Source organism: Salvia splendens, chromosome 16 (genome assembly GCF_004379255.2).
Source record: "Salvia splendens isolate huo1 chromosome 16, SspV2, whole genome shotgun sequence".
In the NCBI taxonomy this organism is placed as follows: Eukaryota; Viridiplantae; Streptophyta; class Magnoliopsida; order Lamiales; family Lamiaceae; genus Salvia; species Salvia splendens.
In genome coordinates, this window is record NC_056047.1 from 19,133,088 (window position 1) to 19,153,103 (window position 20,016).

Consider the following 20,016-nt stretch of genomic DNA (forward strand, 5'->3'; position numbering starts at 1 on the left):
GACTCATGCCGAAAATATTTTCAATAAAAATATTTATCATGCCATTAACGAGTGACCTCGGGGTTTTAACTTTGAAAGGGCTCGAGTCACTAAAACATTTACCAACATCATCATCACCATCAACCTCAACATCATCAACATCACCATACCATATCTGAACATATATGACAAGGAATGTGACCACATTCCAAGCCACTAGACCGGCCAACTCAAAGAGATAGCGCACGATCTACGGGGTGTACACTAGCCTGAGTAAGGATTCACTCCCTAGTCAGATCCGAATTCGATTAACCATACATGGCAAAAGCCACTTCAGATAGGTCCCATAGCAACACAAAAATATGGCATGACAAGCATATTTCGCAAAAATAAATATACTTAGGACATAATCCTTATTTAAAAAGAAAGTCCACCTCGTTCACTTAAAATCCGCAACTCATCTTTCCATTCCGATCTCAAATAGCATGCAAAAATCAACCTTTTTAAAAGTACATAATATGCAAAAATTAGACTTTAAGAATATAATTTAATTTCAACAGTGTATGCATGTATAAATCTAACCCTTCGATCCCTTTTAGGAAATTCTAAATTTTTGATGACTTTAGCACATGTCGTATTCATCCTTCTATTGACTCCGTCCGAGCTCTCATCATTCTCGTATTCTAATTCCACTCCAACTCAAATAAACAAGCCGCCAAGTCTCGTAATTCAATCATTAACTCAACCTCTTTAAACATAACTCCGGCCCAAACTACTATTTATTCATATTGCTTAGATCAAAACTTAATAGTCCAACAACCAACAAAAAAAAGTGAATAGAGCTAACACTACAAAATTCTTTCTTCTCCAAAATCCCCCTTCTATCTTCAATTTCTTCTCACACGCCAGAACACCCCAATCCTTCTCTTTTCTCTCCTCTTTCTTGCGTAAAATCAGAGGGTCCCAAATTTGCATACCCTAACCTCTCTTTCTCAAATCCAAATCAGGAAAATACCCAAATTCACAACGCATTCTCTTTCTCACAGTAAGCACCCAAATCAGTTTCCTCTCCTCAATTCAACGCTAACTTTTTTTCTTCTTTATCTCCCTCTCGGCGTTTTGCGCCGCCTCCGTTCAGCCTGGTCTCCCCGTCGCCGCTGCCCCACGCTCCGTATTGCAGCGCCGTCGCCGATGCTTTCGTATTCTCTCCATCTTTCCGGTCTCAATTTCTGCCACAGCCACCGCGTTCACAGCGACGAGCTCACCACACCGCCTCCTCGGTAATTCTCTTTCTCTCCTTCTACCTCCGTACATCGCCGTCCCCCTTCCTCACTTCGCAGCTCCACCGTTGTCTTGCTGCTCAGGCCCGCTCGATGTCACGCCGTCATCGCCAACTCTCCTCTGTTCTTGGCCAGCTCTTCCCTTCGCCACCTCTGCTCCGGCCGCTTCCGTCATTATTGCTGCTGTCCGTCATGAGCAACCGCGGCTGCTGCTGCTGCTCTCCCCGCCGGCTCGTCGTCGTTCGCCTTCTCCCTCCTACCTCAGCGGCAATCGGCGCCGCCGCTATTCACCGTCGCTTTCTCAATTGATACTTGAAAACTTCTCGGATCTCTCTCTCTCTCAGATTTGGAATTCATTGACTTGAGTGTGTGTAGCTTGTGTTGAGACCAAGCTCCCTCTCTGTTCTCTCGCATCGCAGCGCTGCCGTGAGTCGCGGCAGTTGTTGCCGAACCTGACAGCCGTCGGCTCCGTATTCACCTGCTGTTATCCGCCGTCGCCGAGCCCGTGGATCACTCCGTCGTCATCTCTTCTCCCTCCATCCAAACTCTCTCAAAACACAGCGCCTGTCATCTCTCTTTCTCTAATTTCTAACTCTCTGTTTTTTTTTTGAATTGATTGAATCTGATGAAACGTGAAGAAGACCGAAGGTATGTAGATGGTCTCACGTTGAAAGTAAAACTGATTTGGTTCCCTTTTTTTGTCTGGTTATTGAGAGTAATATGTGGCAGTTTTCATCTCCAATTGGGCTTCAAAATGTAGTTTCAAATAAAATGAATTGGGCTTGGAAAATTAAATAAATTAGGGGTAGAAAAAGAATAATTGTTATAGGCCCAAAATGATATGTCCTTCTATCAACTAACGAAACAAAGGCAAAAATTTTCCGGGTGCACAAACGATGTCACTACAAGAATAAATAAAAAGGGTAGAAAAAGTGGGTGTATTACACAAAGACAGGTTGGCTCGAGAAGGGTATGAGACCTTAGTCTTTCATGCTACTGGGGTTGGAGGGAGAGCTATGGAGGATCTAGTTAGAGGAGGATTTATACAGGTATTTTTACCTCCTTCAGTGTTTCCATATTTGTATCTCGAATACGTATATCTAAATAAACTCTTACCATAACAGAAACTATTTACTGTTGTAACTATTGGCTATCTAACTTTTTAATTCTCTATTATTTGCTTCTTCCTGTCACATAGGGGGTTTTGGATATTACAACAACTGAGGTGGCAGATTACATTGTCGGAGGTGTCATGGCATGTGATCCCTCCCGCTTTGATGCCATCATAGAGAAGAAAATACCTTTAGTTCTCAGTGTTGGAGCATTGGATATGGTGAATTTTGGATCCCAAGACACAGTACCTTCTAAGTTTCAGCAAAGAAAGTTGTATGAACACAATGAACAGGTGATGGTTTTCCCTCACCCGGTTTGTCTTTTTCTCTCTATAATCTCCATAGTCACAAATTTTACAATCTAATTAAACTAAAAGCCTCTGACCCTTAGTTTCCAAAGCCCCATCCTATGATAGTTTTGGGGTCATGCATGTGAAAATAATATAGCTTCCTTAGCTGCTGCTGCCTCTAATAGCAGAGTTGTTTAGTCAAAGAAGTTGTAGAACAGTGGACATTGATGAGTAACAATAATATATTTTGGTGCTCACTGTCCAATTTGCCTAAGCTGTATACTATTCATGACTGTGTATCTTTCTTCCCAGGTTACATTGATGCGAACGACAGTGGACGAAAATAAGAAAGTAGCTGCATTTATTGCAGAAAAGTTGAATAAGTTGTCATCTAAAGTTTGCCTGCCAAAGATGGGAGTATCGGCATTGGATGCACCTGGGCATGATCCTGTTGCTACCGGTACACTTATAGAGGAAATGCAGAGGCTAATAATTCAAACAAGCGAATGTCGTCAGGTTCTACACTTGCCATGTCTTCATATGATGATCAAGATTTTGCATTTACTGCAATATGTAAGGCTAATACTGTTTGTTGACAGATTAAGCTTTTGCCACAACATATTAATTACCCTGAGTTTGCAAATGCTCTAGTGGACTCGTTCTTGGAGATCTCTACAAATATTAAGGATATTAGTAAGACAAAGATTGAAAGAAAAAGTAGTTATTGGAATATTGTCAGTTGCTTGCTACATCTTTACATCAATTTCTTTATATTCAACCACATATCTTCTAATCTAATCTAATCTGTTTCCCAAACTAGGATTATTCTTTAGGTGGACAAAGGTTATCAAAATTTAAAAGAATTAGGCTAAAAACAGGACAGAACTTCACCTTTAGGAGGAGCTGAAAATTTCGTCCACCTCACGAAATTTATGAGGAATAATGTCCTTTGTCTCATGTGTAGTTTCCTTAATACTCCACCCGTAAAAATAAAGAAACTTTCTTTTTTCGTTCATCCTATAAAAATATCTCATTTCCATTTATGAAAAGTTCTACCAAACTCATTACCTATATACATCAATTTATATACAACTTATACCACTGTGGCCCAACTTTAAACAATAATAATAATCTGAATCCCACATCTAATAACTATATCCTTTTTCTCATCACTCTTACTATACCAATTATGCATTAATTATGTGTTGTTTCAAATATTACTATATTTTTTTAGGATGAAAGGAGTATAGAGTTTTTATGGGCCAGAGTAGGAGATTAGAGGTCCATGGAGATTGGACTTGGGTCAAGCTTGATTTTACTAATTAAATTGAGTCTAAATTATTTGGAATGTTTTTGGGAATCCTGTATTACTCCAAATGATAGATTTAATAAAATAGAAATATCACTATATATCTTACTTTATTTTCTCTCTAATAAAATAACAATACATATAAAATCTCGTAACAAATAAAAAAATAACCCATTTAAAATGGAGGGAAGGAGTTTGTTATAATTTGTAGTAATGAGTACTCCACTGTCTACAGCAGAAACCAAGTATATTGTCTTTTGTGCACTGTTCACGGTCATCATCTCCATGTTATTGTGCAGGTTGTACTTTAACTTCGGATATTGTCCTAGTTAGTATAGAAGTATTATTAATTTTTGTTTTTTGGGGGTTTGGGGAGAGGGTATTTCATGCCTTTTCTTTACAACATTTTAATACTATGAGTTTATTGAAGAGTTTATTTTCTTTTAATAGTAGTACAATTGCAGAAAAAGCCACGAACCACTTTAGGTTTGTCTGCAAAAACATTTGCTTCATCCAGAACATATAATGTTCATGAAAAAAGTGTATTAAAGTCGTTTCGTCTGCAGTAAATTATTGGAATTAGTCTCAGATAATGATTTAAGGAAAGTTTGGAGTTTGACTATATGAGTTTCAGCATATTGTTCCGCGCAGATGTGTGGTAGATCGGTGGGTCTCGTGGTTTTTATCTCTTCACAGTAAAGAGAGTTTTCCACGTAAAATATTCTTGTTGATAGCATTATTTATTATCGCTTCTCATTATCATATTATTCATTCGTCCACATTAGGGAGTATTATATTGTGCTCCTATCATATTCTCGCAATTTGGGAGGTTTGTTTATCTGCTGCGCCTTAGAATTAGGTTATTCCTCTCAACAATGTGCAATATCAATATGTGTGAGTAGCATAAAGCAAATATGTGAAAGAAAAATTTTATTTGCAATTTTTTTGAAGTTTAATACGACCAAACGGATGATTGAACCAAGTGGAGCCTTTGCAATTTGGTTTCTTATGTTGATGGAATAGATTCGATTAATAATTTCGATTGATCAATCATCGGCCATGATCCAACTCCTTTAATCACCTATCCTTTAATTTTTTTCTAAAAAATCTTTTTGCATTGTGAGATATACTACTAGTATTATCCTTTTATACAATCACTCATATACCACATGCAAGAAATATTTATGGTGATAACATACAAATCATAGAATTTATAGATCTATGCAAGGTGAATTGGATTAGGATAGTTGGCTATATTAGGCGAAGCTAGTAGGAGTTTAATGTTGGAAGGATCAAAACAGCATTAACAATATTTGCGAGTTCTTTTTTATGTTGGTTGCCGAAAGAAATTGTAATATTGACGAAGATATTTGCACAAGAAAGATAACTAATTAGAGAAAATTAGTTAGAAGATAAGTGACAATGTCGATAAAAACAAAAGGGACAGAGAATATATTTTCAATAAAAAAAACCTAATAAAAATTTAAAAAGAGATAAAGAGAAATGGTGTAACTTCTAAAGAAACGGAGGGAGTATACATTTGCCTACGTTTATATTATTGTATATTCATACAAAAATCATAATGATATTCAAATTGGAGCTATTTTTAGATTAGATTAACAAGTACTCCCTCCGATCCCCAATAGAAGTCCTATTTTATTACTTTTTGTTAGTATTTCCCATTTATCATGTTTGTTGTTTCCCATTTGTTTGAATATAGGGAGTAATTTCATATCATTAATTAATAATCATTGCAATCCAAAATTATATATCACCGTTTCTGTATTTATTCTCTTCTTATTTATTTTTGTTGCTTTTACAATTTTACCATTAATATATACATAAAAAATATTAATTTAAGATCATTAAAAAATATCTTCACAAAATAATTATTCAATTGTATTGTTTTGTATTCATTCTCCACATGTTTATTTTTATTGTTTCCTTAGTTCTATCATAAAATTTTGTTAGTATCACTAAATAATGATACTTGCAAACAAAAAATATAAATATAAATATAAATATAAATATAAATATAAATATATGGATTCATTTGATACTAACACCTCTCTAGTTTCTATTGATCAATCTCTCATTATTCATATCTCTCGCATCATTTTTTATTGTTTACTCATATTGCAGTTGTTCTAGCGACAACGATATTTAAGCTCCTTAAAATCAAAATTCCGGCTTCTCCTCTACATGGCTTGAAGTCGGAAGATGAGACAACAAAATTTGTTTAACTTGCACAAATCCAGACAAGTCGATCCGGTACACTTGGATACCATTAAATACCTCCACCATCAAATTGTTGTTAACTTGTCCTAATCCTGCAATAACAAGAGTATCCACTATAGGGGCGGCAGCGCCCTATAGGGCGGCGGCGCCCAATTCCCTCCGCCGCCCCGCCGATCTATAGTGGCGAGGACGTCCGCCCTGAGGCGGAAGGCATTTCCGGGGCGGAAGGGCCTCCGCCGAGAGTTGTGCGAGGACGCGCCGGTGCCTGATCGCCGCGCCTATAGTGCACCGGCCGCCCGGTAAATTTTTTTTTCAAAAATTCTATTATAAATACCACCCCTCCACCACCCATTTTACCCCCTTTTCACACACTCTCCATTCATTCAATCTCTACACTTTCACTCTCTAAAAATGCACGGTGGAGACGACGAATCACCCGACACTGACGAATCGGGATATGTCGGCTATCCTTCCCAGTCGTCGGGATATAGCGGCAATCCGTCCCAGCCGTGGGGATCGAGTCCAACCCCTCCTCCATCTCAGCCGTGGAAGTCTTCTCCCACGCCCCAACCTTTTCAGAGGAATTTGAGTCGCTCGGCGTTTGAAGATTACAGACCCAACCTCGACGCGCTTAACCATTCGCGTCCGGAGACCCCTTTCCAATCCAGCCAACCTCCTTTCACAGATGCAGATCGAGATGCACTGGAGACGATGATGGGTCTGCTCAGTCCGGGCATACAGGATACGCTGGCAGCGCGCATGGATACCCCTGTTCCAACGAGAGCGGGTGGAAGCAGTGGTGGCGGGGGCGGCGGAAGAGGCGGCAGCCGCGGTGGCAGCGGCGCCGGCAGCGGGGAAGGCGGTGGCGGCGGCTCGGGCAGCACCGGCGGTGGCGGCAAGGGCAGCGGCGCCGGAAGCCGGCGGTAAATGGGTCACGCTCTACACCAAAGCAGAGTCCGTTGCTTTGGCGCAGGCGTAGGATGCCGTCACATCGGACCCCATAATGGGAACCGATCAGACCGAGGGGATCTTTTGGAAGCGCGTCATGTTGGCATACAACGAGTTCAAACCTCAAGGCGCCAAACCGCGTGACGGGGAACAGCTCCGCAAAAAGTGGTCTAGGATTTTGGCGGCCACCAAGCAGTTCGCAGGCATATACGATAACAACCTGCTCAATGCTGAGAGTGGCCGAAGCGAAGCCGACGTGAAGGCACTGTCTATGAGCCTATTCAACACGGAAAACTGGCCGAAGTTCACAATGTGGGAGGAGTATCTTGTTCTCGAGCACTGTCCGAAATTCAAGGCCATCTGTGCGCAAGAGCGGACTGGAGCTCCTGGGGCGAAGCGTACTAGACACAACATAGTCGGGGACTACAGCAGCGGCAGCGGCTCGCAATCAATCGACCTCAACGACGAGCAAACCGAAGAGCCCTCTACTACACACTCTAGGCGCCCACGCCCTTCGGGACAACAGGCCTCTATCCGAAGCGCTAGAGTGGCTGGAAGTTACTCCCGCCTATCGTCGGCCGCGTCTGGATCGCGCATCCCGCATCCCGCCCCTATACTGCAGCCCATGGCCCCCACGAAGTCTTGAGGGAGACCCTAGATGTGCAGTTTTTATTTGTATTGTTTTTAAATGTTCGTTGTAAAATTTTCTCGGTTTCATAATACAATGAATATTCGGTCTCAATTACCTCGTTTTCTAATTATTTACATTCTGATAATTTTTTATTATAATTGATTTAAAATAAATAAAAATAAAATTAAATGAAAAGTAGATATAAAATTTGGGGCTATTGGAAGTGTCCACCTTATAGCTGCAGATAACTTATTTTATGGGCACGAACAAATAAAATGGGGCTATGAAAAAAAAAGAGTGTGGAGCTACTAGGCTTGTCCGCTATAGTGGATACTCTTCTGCCTCTTGGAACACATCAAACCATAGTGGAATGTGATTAGTTTGCCAAAAAGAGAGGCAATATTAAATTGACACCTATGATAGAGCCCCCTTTATCTATCTTGGGTGATGTGAGACTCCCCCATGTGAAACTCCACAGATTCTATTACACAAATAGGGTATTTTTCTTACAAAAGATCCCCATTGGCTAATCAATCCAATCTGCCAAAGAATTCATGGGACTGTACCTCTTCCTCTTTATAGTAAATCAAAATTATAGAAAAAATTTGCTACAAAATCACTGATTGAAGATTCTCCTTTTACAAATCTATGCTACACTCCAATGCTAGTTTTGGACCACCTCACTGCTCTCCCTTATTAGAAACTCAATACTAGGTTAGGACAGGTGTCACCCCCACATTGCAGATCACCAGCATCCAACGGCCCAGAATCAACCAGCACACCTAGATGTCTAAAGTCAATTTTTCTCTTTCTTATCCGAAAATTAAGTTTACATTGTACCATTGGGTGTAATGTAATAGAAATATAACATCACATGGGATAGAAGAAAAGAGGGAAATTGCTGGCTGTATTTCCACGTACAAATTTGTTAAAATAATGAAAGAGGACAAATTCACTTTTTGCTCTCTTCCTTTGCTACTTTTCAGAATTGCCCACTTTTGAATTTTGATTAGGACTAATATTAATCGACTCATATACTATAGTACTACGAATTTTGATTAAAATTGAATCCAAACCTAACAAATTATCCAAAACTATGAATCCGAAAATTTGAGAATTTAATAAGAAAATTGATCCTACTAAGAAATCTGAAATTCCAAAAAATCAAAAAATTTAGAAGATTTGAAAATCTGAAAGCCAATTCTCAGAAACTTGCATAGCAATATTTTGCTTTGGTTGGAATCGGATAATTAATTTTTTGATATTATAATTATAGTGACCCCATATTATAATATTAGGATTTAGGACATAGTACAACTTAATTCATGCCGCCAATCTCAACTCGAAACGTGTGTGAAATTTGTTCCATGTCGATTTTTGTTGCTGCCTGACGTTGTAAAGCAAATTTAATAATTTTAGTTATTTGTGTGTGTGATGTTGTTTGGGTATATCAACATGAGACTTCCAAATTTACTTTAATTTACACAATTATTAAGTCACTTGATTTCAAATTTACTTTAATTTACACAATTATTAAGTCACTTGATTTTATTCTCCAATCCTCTCACCATCATGCACAACCATTTATCAAAAGAAGCATAAGAAATAATGCTATTCCAGCATGCTGAAATTGTTTCTTACTACATTTTTCTACTATTAAAGTATAATTTAATACTCTCATATAAAAGCAAGGAAAATTACAATTTGTAGTTGTCTTCCTTAATTTCAAATTGAAAGCACGCATGCAATTATTACAATTATAACTGGTGTGAGCACTTTTTCACCATGAGCACGAATATTATAATTTAATAAACTTTACTACTCCACCAATTAACCTTATTATAAGTAAATGATTACATACTATAAATAGTAATTATATTTGGTCTCACTGTGCACGCGCACAAGGACTTCAACTCTTTTATCATTTGGCACATCATCATATCCACTTCTATAATTTGATGTCTTAAATCGACTGTAATTAAAAAAATTAGATATAAGGTATAATCAGGATCAAATATCAATGTTATTATCATGATATCAATAACTATGATTAATGTTATGTGATAACCAAATTTAATTAATTTTTATATTAAGCGGTCGCTTTAATTTGTCGATTTTTACAACAATCAGTTATGAGAAGTGATAACGTTTTTTTTTTCTCGCGAGTTTTAACCATATTCAAATAATTTGCATATAATGCATTTAGCGTTATAATGTCGTAAATTCAGTTTTAAGATGAAGAAAATCTAATGTTATTATGATGTATAATTTTTAATCTCTAATGACACTTATCCATTAATCACCGTTGGTAGTCCAAGAATATTTCAAAAATTTTAAATTCTAGTGGTATAACTTTGTCGAATTAAATTATTTTTTTCCAAATAAGTAAAGGTAATTTAGAGCATCCACAATAGAAAGGACTTCCCCACGGACTAGCACTAGGACTTCTTAAAAACACCTTCTGCCACATCACTAGGACTTCTCATCTCACTGCCACATCACTAGGACATCCCACTGCACAATATTGGACAAGCACTAGGACATCCCGGTGGACAAACACAATAATAAAAATTCACAAATTCACAAATACGCAATTACGGACTTAAAATTTCGACACGAATACGGCGGAGAAAGTGCAATAATAATTTTATTAAATAAAAAAATTACAATAATACAATGCAACAAAAAAACAACAATTTAAACAAAGTTTAGTATGCCTTGAATCTTTATAGTTTGCCGCTAGTCGAACGGGGTGCAGCGAGCCGGATGTATAGAGTTGAAATTAAAAAAACAAACGAAAAATGCTCTCGTCCGTTGGGACATCCGTCGAGCACCCATAATAGCGGACGAGCCGACGGACGAGCGCCTTATCCGACAGACAAGAGGTCGTCCGTTTGGCTCTTCCTTCGCACGCTCGTCTGCCCCAATATTGGACGTCTCGGACGAACGTCCCGCTCGCCGGTCGGACGCCTGCTATTATGGATGCTCTTATGTGAATGTTAATGAATTTATAATTTTATAGTTTTGTATGACGACATTTTCATAAAAAATATTCCGTTTGTTCCACTTTAGGAGTCTATTTGAGTTTGACACGAGTTTTAAGAATGTAAAGGAAAATTAATGGAAAAAATAGTGGAACGTGAGTCCTACTTTTATATATTCCCCATGTCCCATAAAAATATGGCAAGAATATGACACAGGAATTAAAAAAAATTGGTAAAGTAAGAGAGAGGAAGAGAATGGTATGGTAAAGTAAGAGAGATGAAGAGAATGGTAGTTAAATAGTGTTAGTGGATAGTGAGACCAATATTTTTAAATTGATATAACTTTCCAAAAATAGAATACACATATTTTTTGTGGGGAAAGTACACATATGTTATAGGACGGGGGTATTAGTTTTATAATCAAATGAGTGGAAAAAGATTGATGAAATGTGAGGCTTATCACCATTTATGGAATATTTGAACTGAAACTCTTAAAATGAGACAATAAAAAAAGATAAATGGGAATTATTAAAGTGGGGCGGAAAGATTACTACTTTCTATGTGCGGGGTATAATGTATGGAGTATATGTCAATTGGTATTATAATAAAGTAAACATTATGAATTTATTGTGTGAGAATGCGAATTAATCATTGCTAAAACTGAAAAACTTTTCAGGGGCAATTTTTGTGGAAGCCATATGCTGTTTGTAAAATAAACTTGTGCCAATTAGCTGAAATTATTTTCCGTTCTATTCCTGAACTGGGAGATCAACCAATTGGTCGCTCTAATTACTTTATTATTCCCTTCTTTCCTGAAAAAAGGAAAACATTAGATAAACCAAGAGTTTTCGTATATAAGTACTAAATTAAGTTAATGTATACTCTACCCCACTATTCCATTAATAGTGTAGCGTAATGACATAAATTGTAAATAAATTGATGTGCAAAGATAATGTGTTGTTTACATATTTTAAAATTAAAATGTTCATACTTTTCAAGTACGGATTAATAAGGAAATAACTCATACTTTTCATGGACCGAGAGAATATTAGATGAAATTAAGCTCTGATTGAATTTTGCAGGTTGTCTAATTCAGAGAATAACTATTGTTTCTATTTCATTATTAAATAAAATTAGAAGAATAAAAATAATACTCCCCCCATCCTATTAAAATAGAGAGTATTGAATTAACACAAGTTTTAATGAATAACGTAAGAGCAACTGCAACGGTGCTCGTTGCTAAGGCGGGCTACCGTGCCGACGGCGTGGCATGCAGCTGCTTGCCGCTGTGCTCTTGCCGTCGGCACGACCCTGCTCTTAGCATCGAGCACCGCCGTGCCAAGAGCAGGGCGACGTGGCGTTGTTTCATTGGCCAACGACAATGAAGTTGGTTATTTTCATTTTTTTAATTCAAAAAAAAATTAAAAAATCGATTTTAAATAAAAAAAAATATTTTCCCACTTCTCAATAAATATACCCATTTTTTCTCCACTTTTAATTTATTTTTCATTTTTGTACCCCAAAATTCACATTTTCATCTATAAATACTCTCATTTCCACACAAAAATTTTTCCACCACACTACACAAATTCTCATCTAAATTCTCTCATCAATTCTCACACTTTCACTCTTGCAAAAAATGTTCGGCTCCGGCGATCACCCCCGACTCCCACGGATGGAACCACGAATGGTTCGGCCCAACACCATTCCCTAGTCCGGATACGGAATTCTCGCCCCCTCTTCAAACCCAAGGTTCTCAAATTCCGGGCGGCTACCTGCCTTACCCGGTGGACAAGCAAGATGCCCCCGATGGCCAATACGGGTGGGCACCCGAACAAGGCTCGGGAGGGAGTGGCTCGGCGCCATCGTTGTTCAAAATTCCGGAGGGCGGTTCCGACACTCCTCCTCCTCGTAGCACCCGTGTTCGTACTTGTGGCAGTACCAGTGACCCCAACGTCCGCACCCCGTACACTCCGAGGGAGATGTAGAGCTTATTCAAAGCCTATTTGAGAATCTCCGAAGATGCGGAGGTAGGCATGAACCAAACCGTGGACAAGTTTTGGTCCCGCGTCACACTCCGGTACAATGCCAACCGACCGAACGGAACCATCGAGCGCAATGAGAGCATGGTGCGCAATGTCATCAGAAGAGCCAACGAAGAAATCTAAATGTTCCAAGGGTATTACCTCCAGGAACAAGCGTCGGCAGGAAGCGACACGAGCGAGGTCGACGTGATCACGACCACCTTGAAGACCTACCAGTCAATGCACTACAAACCATTCAAGCATCTCAACGCTTGGTACGAGGTGCGTCATCATCTGAAGTATAAGGGAGGCGTTGGATCCTCCTCCAGCTCCACTTGCAAACGGTCGAGGTCGGTTTCCCTATCTGACGCCGGCGAGGATGAAGTGGCTAGCCAGCTTTCCGGAGCTCACTTGGGTAGCCCCGACGCAGGCTCGAGCGGTTCTCAACACCGGCTGCCAGGAAGGAAACAGGCGACGACCAACCGCCATCGCGCCGCGACCCCAGCTGCCGTGCCAGCTCCCGCTCCCTTTGTGCCGCCTCCACCCCCCAACAACACGTTGTGGGCCCTTTTGGCTCAAGCTAATATGGCCGATACGTCTTGGATGGCTCCCGAGCAACTTGATTCACATTTTACAATGATACGAGCTCTCCGACAAATATTGGGGATACCACCATCGGGCTAGTCTTCTTTAAATTTCCACGGATGTATTTTTTAGGATTTAATTATGTAATTTTTATTTTTTAGGAGTTTAATTATGTACTAGATTTTATTTTTTAGTGATTTGTAATAGTATTTCGGGTATTATTAATGCATTAATATTGTGGAAATGTATTTAGTAATTGAAGTATTTAAATTAAATAATAGTATGGTGTGACCCTTGAGCATGCTATTACGAAAAAATATGGATGTGACTGTTGTGCTCTTGAGAAAGAGTATGAAGTAAAAAATTAATAAAAATGGGTCTGGGCCTACATTCATACTCTTGCCAAAAAACATGGACGGATAGATGCTCTAAGAGACTTAAAAAAAAGTCTATTAACAATGAATGAAGAGAGGGGTATAAGTAGTGGGTTCGTCTGTGTGTGTGTGATTGTAGTTGTATTCCGCAAAATGGCAGTGTCGATGATGTCTCACATGATGCCCCCCGCCTCGACCCTCTTCTCGATGTACGCCTCCATCTCCGCCTCCATCATGCTCCTCCACACCATGCTGAACCAGCTCCTCCCCCTCCCCGCCCAGCGCTTCCTCCTCTCCCTCCTCCGCCGCCTCTTCCCCCGCCGCCCCTCCCCCGCCTCCCTCCTCATCGAGGAGCGCGACGGCCTCTCCCCCAACGAGCTCTTCTCCGCCGCCGAGACGTACCTCTGCTCCCACCTCCCCCCCGACCTCCCCCGCCTCAAGCTCTCCAAACGCCCCAACGACCCCTCCCTCTCCCTCAGCTTCGCCTCCTCCCACTCCATCCCCGACTCCCACCTCGGCGTCCCCCTCCTCTGGCGCTTCGTCACCGAAGACCAAAGCAAGAAACACAACAAGCCCAACCTCGACTCCCCCCACCCCCTCCTCGAATCCGAGAAGCGCTACTTCGAACTCACCTTCAACAAAGAGTTCAGAGACACCGTCCTCGACTCCTACATCCCCTCCATCCTCCACCGCGCCAAAATCATCAAGGAACAGAAAAAAATCGTGAGGCTCCACACGCTCGCCGGGGCCCCCTCCTACAGCTCCTCGTCCGTCTGGGACTCCGTCAACCTGGAGCATCCCTCGACGTTCGAGACGCTGGCGATGGAGGCGGAGCTGAAGAGAAGGATCACGGAGGATTTGGATCGGTTTGTGAGGAGGAAGGAGTTCTACAGGCGGGTGGGGAGGGCGTGGAAGAGGGGGTACCTGCTGTACGGCCCCCCCGGGACGGGGAAGTCGAGCTTGATTGCGGCGATGGCGAATTATCTCAAGTTTGATATCTACGACTTGGAGCTGACGAATGTGAGGCGGGATTCGGATTTGAGGAAGCTGCTGCTCAGGACTGCTAACAGGTCCATTCTTGTCATTGAGGATATTGATTGCACCGTCGACCTTCCCGACCGGAAAGGCTCCTCCGCTGCAGCCACGCCCCTTGAAGGCGGGAATGCCCATCCCCACCGCCCGCGTGAGACTCAGGTTCTTTTTTTTACATGCTTGCTCTGTTTTTTAGTATTTTTTTTAAAACTTGTTGAACTCACTTTTTTTCAACATTATTGGGAAATTGGTCTACTTTTCACTCACTTATTATTGTTTCTTGCTTCGTCTCAGTTGAGACCACATTTCTCTTTTTTTTTATCCTAATCAGAATGACATTTTTTATTTTTGGTAATTTTTTCTCTTCATTTACATTTAATACACTAGTAGCATTTTTTTCTCCGTTCGATTCTTTTTCTCTCTCCACCCAATATTTGCAACCAATCTTTCTCTCTTTCTCTTTTTAGTTAACTGTATTAACCAACAAGCCCTAAAATCTCGGAGTAATAAGTATGTCATCTTAGTTGAGAGGAAGGAGTATGAATGTATGATGATTACTTACTTCATCCGTGCCAAAGAAGATGACTTATTCCTGAATGGATTTTATGTAATTTTATTTTATGTTTTAGATGGAGTGAATTAATTAGGAGTAATAAAAATAGAACAAAGTAGATAGTGGAGATAAAAGGAATTTTTATTTTTAGTAATATAATTAAAAAATGAGAGTGAAACCAAGTTCCAATATCAACATTTCGCTTTCAATATGAGAAAATGCATTGAAGATTGATTTCAAAATCCTTTTTTTGTTATGCTAGGGTCCACATTGTACATGGTAACATGACTACACTAGAAATGTTAATAACATGAAGATTTTGTTTTAGTTCACACTCTCAGGGCTGTTGAACTTCATCGACGGGCTGTGGTCGAGCTGCGGCGACGAGAGAATCATCGTATTCACTACAAACAACAAGGGCAAGCTAGACCCCGCATTGCTCCGGCCGGGGCGCATGGACATGCACATACACATGTCCTATCTCACGCCCGATGGGTTCCGCCTCTTGGCCTCCACATATCTCGGCATCCAAGGCCACCACCCCCTTCTCCCCGAGATCGAAAGTCTAATCAAGATGAAGAACATCACGCCCGCTGAAGTCGCCGAAGAGCTCATGAAATTTGATGACGTCGATTTATCCCTTAATGAGGTGCTAATTTTTCTAAAAAGCAAGACCAATGAAGAAGAAGATGTCACCAAAATTATTAGTGAAAAAGATGTGGAGGTTGGTGAGGCTAAAGATCAAGTTACGGCCCACGATTGCGACTTTTAAATGTGACACATTGAGAAACTACTAATTTGGTATGGTAAAAATGGTTTGATATTGCTAGCTTAGCTTAGGTTTGATCACTTGTTGCTTTTGTTCTTTCCTTTTCAAGAATTGAATTTTAATTTATGTCTGAGCTCGCATTTAAATTGAAGTCATAGAAAATAAGTATTCCATTGAACAGGTCTTCATCGAGCTACCCAAAAAGAAGCAAATAATTGCGAAATACCTTCACACATCTTGGTTCTTTATGGTACTCACAGCCCATGTGCCACAATTATCCAAACTTACAACTCACTTTGTCTCGAATAAAATGTCAAATTTCATTAAGTTTAGGAGTAGCAGGTTAATGTATTTAATTAGAAGAAAAAATTAGGCATAAATATCAAATAAAGAAAAAAAAGTTAAATATTTTAATTGGAGACAGAAAAGTGGTTAGATGTAATAATTAGAAAGAAACAATTATACTACAAAAATAGGAATATTATTGTTTCCAAAAATAGAAATGTTTTATTTGTTTGTGACAAAGTTAAAAAATAAAAATGTGTCATTTTAGTTGAGACTAAGAGAGTATTATTCAGGTAAGTACTAAATTAACTTTTGATGCCAAAACACTAAACGCTCATAATCCATAGGCTTAACTTTTACTATTAGTCAATGCTATTCCTTCCATTCTCATTAGGAGTCCATATTTTACTCGACACGAGTTTTGAAAAATATAAATGAAAGTAAGCTGAAAGAATTAGTAGAATATGTGTCTCATTTTTATTTAGATTAGTTTTATGAAGTATTAAAATGTGAGTATACTTGACTCAACTTATTTTAATACAAGAAATACCCGCAAGTGTACGAGGCTAGTGTAGCAATTAGCAAGCAAGAGTATCGTATCCCACATAGACAAGATTGTATCAACTCAAGTACCACTAACAAACGTTGACAACTATCTAGACAATCGAAAATGAATTGGTTTTGTTCTAACACTACTAAAAGCATATAACAAGTAAAAGTAAACAAAAGTAGCAAAAGAGAATTAAACACAAGGAAAAGTATCACAAGGAGAAGAGTAGACCTTTGGATCCAACTACAATGGAAATGTCATGCAATTATTTCAACAACTTCGATTACCCATTTTATGTCTCTAGGATTACTAGGAAAGTCGCTAGTCTAGGTTGAGCCCCCTCTCGAGTGTACTCACCCCGTTGATTAACCCTTAATATTGAAGTCTCCTTCTAATATGTTTAGATTAACTCCAAGGAACAAAAGACCCAAACCCTCACAAAGGATCCCCTCTCTTGAGTGTAGATTACCAATGTGATGTTCACTCTTTTATCATCCCTACTTAGGTATCTCTCGATTACTACTATCAAGGTAAACAAACTCAATTGGTAGCTAAGCAATTGAATTGAAAAAGCACAAGAGTGAACAAAGAAATCACAGGAGCTAAGCAATCTAAAGAAGTCCTTGAATTAATCACAAACATCCATTGTAGTCTTCACCAAAACTCCACAATAAATTTAGCTACTCATGTTCTTCATGAAAACCAAAACAAAGGATTGATTCGAATACATAATAAAGCAAATAGATACTCATGTGGAACGATTCTATGGAATGGAAACTTCAATCTCTCGATTTGTAGTCTTCAATCTTCAAATCTCTCTTCAAAGTGTTCTTGGGAGTGTGTGCGAGTGTAGGAGGCGGTGGATCTAGAATGCATTTGTTAGCCTGCAACCCTAGCCTTTTCTTCTCATTTTTCCATGTCAAAAATCGCGTTTTCTGCTAACAGACGCGTCAATCCACAGTATCCGGCCGGGTGGAAATAATGCACTAGAAACTCACCCGGTCGGGCGTCACTTTTCGGGCACCTTCTGGACTCTGACGACTGAAACGCTCTACCCGACCGGGTGGAATTATTGAACTGCATATTCACCCGGCCGGGTGCTCCTATTCAACGGCATTCTGCCTCCATGCCACCAACAGTCCCATTTTTGCCTTCTTTTCCACATATTTTTCTAGAACACTCAACAAACACATAAAACTCCAAAAGATAGAATAATTGGCTGGACAAAGACAATTTCGAGTGATAAACTCGACATTTAGCACTTCAACAGACCAATTTAACGATGAAAATATGAGTTTGTCAATAATGAGTTATTAGAATATGAAGTATTAGAAATGAGCCACTCACCCCTTAAAAGACCTCATAAGGGGGAGGGTTACCCACACTTATATAGGTGAGCTAGGATCGTTACCAAGTCGATGTGGGATAAGAATTATGAATTTTAACACGCCCCCTCACGTGTGGGCCGGAATGACACATCGGACTTCCATCACGTGGGTAGGCAAGAGAAGAAATAAAGAGATATAATCCATCATCGACTTGGGCCCGTTCTGATACCATATTAGAAATGAGTCACTCACCCCTTAAAAGGCCTCATAAGGGGAGGGTTATCCACACTTATATAGGTGAGCTAGGATCGTTACCAAGTCGATGTGGGACAAGAATTATGAATTTTAACATGAAGTCCACTAACTATTTACAGTAAAAGTGAAAGTGAACTCTCATTGTGGGATGAACCAAAATGACTAACGTTGTGATACTAGGGATGTCAATGCAGCCCGTAACCCGTGAGCTGACCTGAATAGACCGCCAAATTTATAGGATTAGAGTTTAAACTAGTCATTTTTTTGGCACATTTCATTTTTATTTTGTATTCATTTTCATACCTATAAATACCATAGGTTTTTTATTCTTGTTTTGACACCATAATTTCAATTCTTCTTCAAATTTTCTCCAACTTATCTCTATATATCATTCATTTCCTATTTGGGAATACGTACTGCGTACACACAGAAAATGCATCCATCTTCTCGACAACAAGCAAATAGAATCAAGACCTAATTTAAGGGCCAATAAAATTTGACCTAAGGGTATCCACTATGGGGGCGGCGCGCCGGCCGCCCCCTTCCCGCCGCCGCCCCGCCGGATTATAGTAGGGAGGACGTCCGCCCCGAGGAGGACAAAATTTCCGAGGCGGAAGAGGCTTCGGCGTGTTTTGTGCGAGGACGCGCCGGTCCCCGATCGCCGCGCCTATAGGCCCGCCGGCCGCCCCAATGTTTTTTTTTTCCGACATCTTTAGGGTTTAGAGGGAGATTGGAGAAGGAAGAAGAAAGAAGAGAGAAAGAAGCAGTTTCGAATTTTGTGTAATTAAAATGAAAATTGGTTATAAAATTTCGGGGCTATTGAAAGTGTCCGCTTTATAGTGGCGGAAACCTTTTTTTGGGAGCGGACTAAAAAACTGGGACTGTGGACAAAAATGGGGTAAGGCTATTGGGGACGTCAATCTTACAGTAGATACTCTAAAATTTCTCCAACTCAGACCATCCACAACGCGTCCCGCCCCGGTCTCGCGTCTCGTCCTGGAGGGACGGGTTCGCCGCGGGACGCGTTGCAGCGCCCATCCCGTCCCCAGCCCGAGCCCGTCTCGTCCCGTAGCCCGTACCCGCGAGACGCGGGACGCGCTGTCCCGCCACGCGCCTGAGACACGTGGCGCTCGTCCCTTGCGTGCGTGTCGCCCACTCGCTGCCCCGCGAGTGGGCGACGTCACTGATGACGCAATAATTCGTTTTTTTTAAATTGAATTTTTAATTTTTTTATACAAACGGTAATATTACCGTTTGATTTATATTTTTGTTTATTTATTTTTTTTTATTTTTTTTATTTTTTTTTTACTCTTTAAATAATCTTATTTCATACTAATTTCAAACACAAACACACATGTATTCCTCTCAAATCCTCTCTATCACTCCAATTTCCATCTTCAATCACCTAAAATAAATGGATCCTTTTGAGCAAATGCGTCAATTAATGGAACAATCACTCGAAGAAGATCGACGACGGGAGGCGGAGGAAG

General features: G+C 40.0%; 2 protein-coding genes across 2 annotated transcripts; both read left to right on the forward strand.

The window, feature by feature from the left end:
- Positions 1–637: 637 nt before the first annotated feature.
- LOC121769777 (toMV resistance protein Tm-1(GCR237)-like) lies at positions 638–3,561 on the forward strand. The gene is made up of 5 exons (XM_042166535.1): positions 638–1,259; positions 1,344–2,308; positions 2,458–2,664; positions 2,974–3,177; positions 3,261–3,561. Exons 2-5 carry the CDS (start codon positions 2,276–2,278, stop codon positions 3,462–3,464), a joined length of 648 nt encoding a protein of 215 aa, XP_042022469.1. The 5' UTR covers positions 638–1,259; positions 1,344–2,275; the 3' UTR covers positions 3,465–3,561.
- Positions 3,562–13,864: 10,303 nt separating this feature from the next.
- Positions 13,865–16,234, forward strand: LOC121772518 (AAA-ATPase At5g17750-like). The gene is made up of 2 exons (XM_042169650.1): positions 13,865–14,948; positions 15,668–16,234. The coding sequence occupies exons 1-2, from the start codon at positions 13,908–13,910 to the stop codon at positions 16,109–16,111; spliced, it is 1,485 nt and encodes a 494-aa protein (XP_042025584.1). The 5' UTR covers positions 13,865–13,907; the 3' UTR covers positions 16,112–16,234.
- Positions 16,235–20,016: the final 3,782 nt, after the last annotated feature.

Bases quoted from the DNA above. Each gene is read 5' to 3' on its own strand.
- LOC121769777 (XM_042166535.1), top strand. From the start codon at position 2,276: ATGGAGGATCTAGTTAGAGGAGGATTTATACAG. The intron at 2,309-2,457 runs GTATTTTTACCT...CCTGTCACATAG, and splicing joins TTAGAGGAGGATTTATACAG to GGGGTTTTGGATATTACAAC. The intron at 3,178-3,260 runs GTTCTACACTTG...GTTTGTTGACAG, and splicing joins AAACAAGCGAATGTCGTCAG to ATTAAGCTTTTGCCACAACA.
- LOC121772518 (XM_042169650.1), top strand. From the start codon at position 13,908: ATGGCAGTGTCGATGATGTCTCACATGATGCCCCCCGCCTCGACCCTC. The intron at 14,949-15,667 runs GTTCTTTTTTTT...ATTTTGTTTTAG, and splicing joins ACCGCCCGCGTGAGACTCAG to TTCACACTCTCAGGGCTGTT.